The 5,477-nt window shown below is 33.6% G+C and overlaps 1 protein-coding gene across 1 annotated transcript; it reads right to left on the reverse strand.

The window, feature by feature from the left end:
* Nucleotides 1-3,864: 3,864 nt before the first annotated feature.
* LOC132644764 (uncharacterized) lies at nt 3,865-4,704 on the reverse strand. The gene has a single exon (XM_060361371.1). The coding sequence runs from the start codon at nt 4,702-4,704 to the stop codon at nt 3,865-3,867; it is 840 nt and encodes a 279-aa protein (XP_060217354.1).
* Nucleotides 4,705-5,477: the final 773 nt, after the last annotated feature.

Below are 5,477 nucleotides of genomic sequence, written 5' to 3' on the forward strand. Positions count from 1 at the left end.
AATCTTTACAATTGTACACAACTACATACACGTACATACACTATATAATCCAAAGTGCGCACGGGCATACGCCATCTAGTTTTAATATAGACATTTCATTTAATTATATAAAATTTAAGGACGACGATAAAAAAAGAATATGCACAACACAAAATTGTATGTTGTTTACCTTTGAAATAAGGACAAAGGTGCAAATATACCCCTCAACATTGTGATTTAGGGCAGATATACACCCATTAAAAAATTGGTGTATATATACCCTTGCCGTTACAAAATGGTGCAAATATACCCCTGCCCTTACACAAATATACCCTTTTCGCTAACAGGATTTAAAAAAAAAATATTTAACTTATTTTTTAATTAAAAAAATGTCATGTGGCTTTAAAAAAAGTCTACCCAATCTTTTGAGTAGACATATTTTTCTAACGCCACATGATAAAAAAAAATTCTTATGGGTCGGGTCTGATTCGTTTAAAAAAAAATCTCCGTGGCTTTAACAAAAATAAGTCTATTTTTTTAAACGAACCAGACTCGATCCACCACAAAAAAAATTATCATGTGGCTTTAGAAAAATATGTCTATTAAAAAAAATGAGTAGACCTTTTTTTTCAAAGCCACGTGGTATTTTTTTAATTAAAAATAATCTAAATGATTTAAAAAAAAATCCGTCAGCAAAAAGGGTATATTAGCATCATTTTGTAATGACAGGGGTATGTTTATACCACTTTTATAATGGGGGTTATATCTGCTCTAAATCGCAAAATTAAGGGGTATAATTGCACCTTTTCCCTTGAAATAATACAATTCGCGTAATTATATACTCGGAAGGTGTAAAATAGTAAATATATACTCGGAAGGTGTAAAATAGTAAAAATAGTTAAATCACACTATTATATGCTATTATAAGGTATGCAAAAATAATGAATATGTCACAAAATAAAGTTCATAGAAATTTTTATTCTCCATGAAGTACTTGATTTACACATATATAGCTAGAGAAATTAAGGTTGGGGTAAGTTTAATCTCTTTGCTTCACATTAATCAATTTCTACAACAAGAGTAATGTGACTCTAATCCTGAGATCTTAGTAATTCAGTTAGTTGGCTACCTGAACTTTCACCTTATTGGTGGTGTTCGACTCCCCGCCTTGTAATCCCCTCCCCTATTAAAAAAAAAAAAAAAACCCTGATCCAGATCTAACACTTATCTTGGCAATGTTTGTGATATGCCTCCATTCCACCAAAACATACATTAGACCAGTGGCGGAGGCAGGATTTTCACCAAGGGGTTCAAAATATGTAGAAGTGAACATACGAATAAGTCGAAAGGGATTCAACATCTACTAAATATACATAAAAAATAATTTTAACCATGTATAAATAGTGTAATTTTTTGCTAAGGGGGGTTCGGATGTGCCTGGCTCCGCCCCTGCACTAGACAACGAATTGATTGCACAACCAAATACATATTTTTAAAGGGAATGATAGAAAGAAGTGTTAGGGTTTTCCCTGATTTTCTTACTATATTTGGATTTTACCTTTTCTTGAAGGAAGGGCAAAGAATTTAACATAATTGATTTTACTTTTTCCAAAAGGAAAATATAAATCTTTCATATTTGAGTAACCCTATTCTTGGAAGAAAAGTTTTGGACATCTATAAATTGAAGACCTCCTTCCCACAACTAGAGAACACAATAGCATCTACAATGTAGTCGTTAAAGTGAGTTTTGTTTAGGGGAGAGATTAGTCTCTCAATAGTTTTCATCATTCTTTTATATTAGTTTTTGATTTGATATGTAGGCCAGTTGGCTAAACTATATTAATATATTATGCTTCTTTTTTAATATAGTTTTCTTTATCATCTTATTTATCGCCGTCAAGGTTTGCAATTGTTAGCTTCCGCATGACGCCCTGTTATTTTGATCCCAGCAAGAAGATCTCCATGATTAGTTCACTAAAAGATATGCTATTAGGTTCTAAAATTTTAATTTGCAATAGAGTAATGATCTTGGAAGACCTTTGAAAAAGTAGCCAAGTTGCATTCATCTTTTACTTTTTACCTTGAAAGAGTTATTATGGAGAATTTGCCCATTTACCCAAACATTTTAACTATTTACCCAAGATTAGTTCGAGCTAAGGCAGGATCTCTGTAGTAGAAAATAATAACACAAACAAATATGTTAAAATCTTTATAAATATTAAAAATATTTGAAAAATTGATACAAATGTAAATAATTAAAATATCAAGACTAAAAATACAATTTTTGTTTTCAATTTAGATCTACACGTGGAATCAAATTTCTTTTATGTATTTTGTTTTATGTGAGTTTTGTATTATTGTGCAAAAAGTTAATTAGCTACTCAACTCGGTCAAATGTACTACAAAGTGCACATTGCGTGAAATTTACAAAAGTTTGTAACTTAAGTGTTATCAACTCTTATGTATCTACTACTTAGTTTATAAATAAATAACTTTGCTTGACAAAAAAAAAAAAGAAGAAGCTAGTTTCACATGAGTATTTGAACAAACATATAGAAATGTATACTGCATGAAAGTAGCAATTAGTTGCTATAAATTCATTCAAAACCAATATCAGCATACATTCAACAGCCTTCTACTCTTCTTCTTTAATTTCAAAGCTATAGTTAACTTCTCCTTTAATTTAATCAATAATGATCACTTTTAAGAGTAGTGAGGGAGAGGATATTTGGAAGAGATGATAGGCTTATCAATCAACCGACGTACCTTGATCAAAGCACGTCTACTATGGTAATCAAACACTTCCTCTACCCAACATGTCCAATGTCTTCTGAGAATGACACCGGACACGTTTGGTATGGGAAACGTTTCATTATCATTGCCAGCTTCAATCGGGGCCTCCTTGTACCCAAGACAAGAGAATTGCTCCTCGTGAGTTCGATGATGTGTTTGTCAATGTTGACGCAGAAACATTGAGAGTCCTTCTTCGAGAATCTGAACGCTCGACTCCAAAGGGTTCTCTGGGGCAGCAACATTTACTTTATTTTTCGTGCTCTTTAAATCTTTGAGGGAATTTCGGATCATCATTTTAGACTTCTTTCTGGAGGATAGGTATGCAGAATTGTCATTTATGTTGCTTCTTTTGTTTGAAAAGAGATCTTTAATACATGGATATCATTTTTTAACTTCATCCATATACTTCGCCAAGTTTTTGATAAAAAAAGAAAAAGAAAATCAAATTTAACTGCTAATTAAACAGAAAGGCACCCGAACAAGGCTGATGCTGTACACATGAATTGACAGTCTTGTTCTATCATTTTTAACATACAAACCAATTTCGCTGGAAGGCCTATGGTAAAACTAGGGGGTAAATTTCGTAGATGGTTACGAAACTATCAATCTTTTCCCACAAAAATAACTTAACTTTGAGTATTAGTGACTTTTGTATTAGTAACTCAAAGTTTGGTGACTTTTGTGTTAGAAAAGATAGTTAAGTAACTTTTGTGAGAAAAAAGTGATAGTTAGACCATATGTGAAATGGACATGTAAAAACAAGGCACGAAGAATTAAATTTCTTAATTTTAACCGAGTACTCTAGATTTCCAATTTAATCAACATCTAAGTATATTAATTTAAGCAAAGGGAAGGATTGTTGCAGCAGCAGAAGCTGAACTTGATATTTTTATTCACTACTTAAGAATTTGCAGTAGCAAATAACCGCATTTGACATTGTATTCAATAAGTAAACTCGATATTTGTAGCAGCAACAAGTCAACTTGATCTTATATTTCATTTTGACATATGTTATAAAATGTACAGGTGTTACTGTAGTACAAAACTTTTGGATAGTCCTTAATTTGGGCTGCAACATATATTCCTGGCTAGTTAGTGATTCAAAATATTAAGGAGGGATACTCTAGTTTTGATTAAGCGCCTGAAAAAGCATTCGAGCCCATCTTCAAGAACCTCAATGGTTGCTTCCATTTCTCGCAACTGACTTATCAATTCTTCGTATTTGCTAGTCTTATTGTGACTGAAAAGTGAGCACAAAGCAGCATCAACATTGTCAAATTCATTGGCTTCTACTTCCTCACTTTTCGAGGGCATAATCTTGGATAATAATGTCCAATTACTTGATTGAGATCCAGTGCCATTAAAATAGGACAACAAGGCCTTAAATAGGCCTAGAGTGACTAACTGGACGTCCTGCAATTCTCCAACAATAGCCGATGTTTCAGGCTTTTTTGATGCGAAGTTATTTTCCTTCATCATACTCTTCAAATTTTTAAAAAGCTTTCGGATCATCTTCTTGGACTTCTTTCTAGGGGTTAGGTAGCTAGAAATGTCATCCATGTTCCGTCTTCTACGAAGAGCTGAAAGAAGGTCTTGTCTATTTTGTTTTTCATTCGACAAGAGATCTTTGATGGTGGCACAAACGTCTAATATCTTGAGGTACCCCTCTAATAATTCATCCAACTTCTCTCGTGAAATGGTTTGTTGAACATGTGGTAGTTGAAGCAAATCTTCGGTATAATCAAATAAGCTTTCAAGATCACCTAGTCTGCAGGTGAATGATGAAAGGGATGAAGAGGTAGCCTCAGAAGATGATTTTACTCTAGACAAGTGTTCATCGAATTGAGACACGATAGGGTGAGATGTAGAGGGAAAGCTGCTAGAACGAGCATGCTTTAGGGTTGTTTTTGGTCTCAAAGGTGAGGAAGCCATTTGTTTTTTTCTTGTTGAAGTTGAGAAGATTATTGAAAGGTTAAACTCTTAAGTTTCAAGTTGTTCTCCTTCTTCTGGCTTTTGTTTCATGTATATAGAACTAGGGGGGACTAGAGAAAGGGACTTGACATTGATCTAGATCTAACAGTCAACTAGCTTTTCTAGGCGATGTCTCTGGCATGCCTCCTCACACCATAACATACACTATTTTTTCTTCTTTAAATTTAATCCCCACGATCGGGTTAATTAAGCAATTTGAGTGAATGTAAACCTGTTAGATAACTATATGAGTGATCTTGTTGTTGGAGACAAAAAGAATATTGACAACTGTGCATTCATAAATGGCACTCGTGCACTTTGTTATATATGCAGGCCGAAGAGTAACGTGACTCTGATATGGCTTAAGCTACCAATTAGGCAATGTTTGTGCCTTGTCTCCTACTTTCATATATATCAAGATTGCAATTTGATACCCTGCCTCTTCAAACAAAGAAAACCCTATCTTGATGCGATGACTCGCTCTTTTCCAGCACACGGATGATTTAATATTACCTGATCAACCTTGTCAATAGTCCAATTGCCTCCTGGAAATGATTAACAAATTAACCAAATTAGTAGGTAAATAATGACGCACCTAGTGCCACACGGGGACCTGAGGGAAATTTAATGATAATATAATAGAGTTGTCAAGATTCCAATTTTCTCTCAGAAGAGAATATCTAAAGTTGGTAAGATCCGTATATTTTTCCAAATTGTTTGACCAAAAAGGGGAC

Source organism: Lycium barbarum, chromosome 6 (genome assembly GCF_019175385.1).
Source record: "Lycium barbarum isolate Lr01 chromosome 6, ASM1917538v2, whole genome shotgun sequence".
NCBI classification, from domain to species: Eukaryota; Viridiplantae; Streptophyta; class Magnoliopsida; order Solanales; family Solanaceae; genus Lycium; species Lycium barbarum.

What these genes read in the sequence shown, in the direction of transcription:
- LOC132644764 (XM_060361371.1), bottom strand. Translation starts at nt 4,704, where the DNA reads ATGGCTTCCTCACCTTTGAGACCAAAAACAACCCTAAAGCATGCTCGT.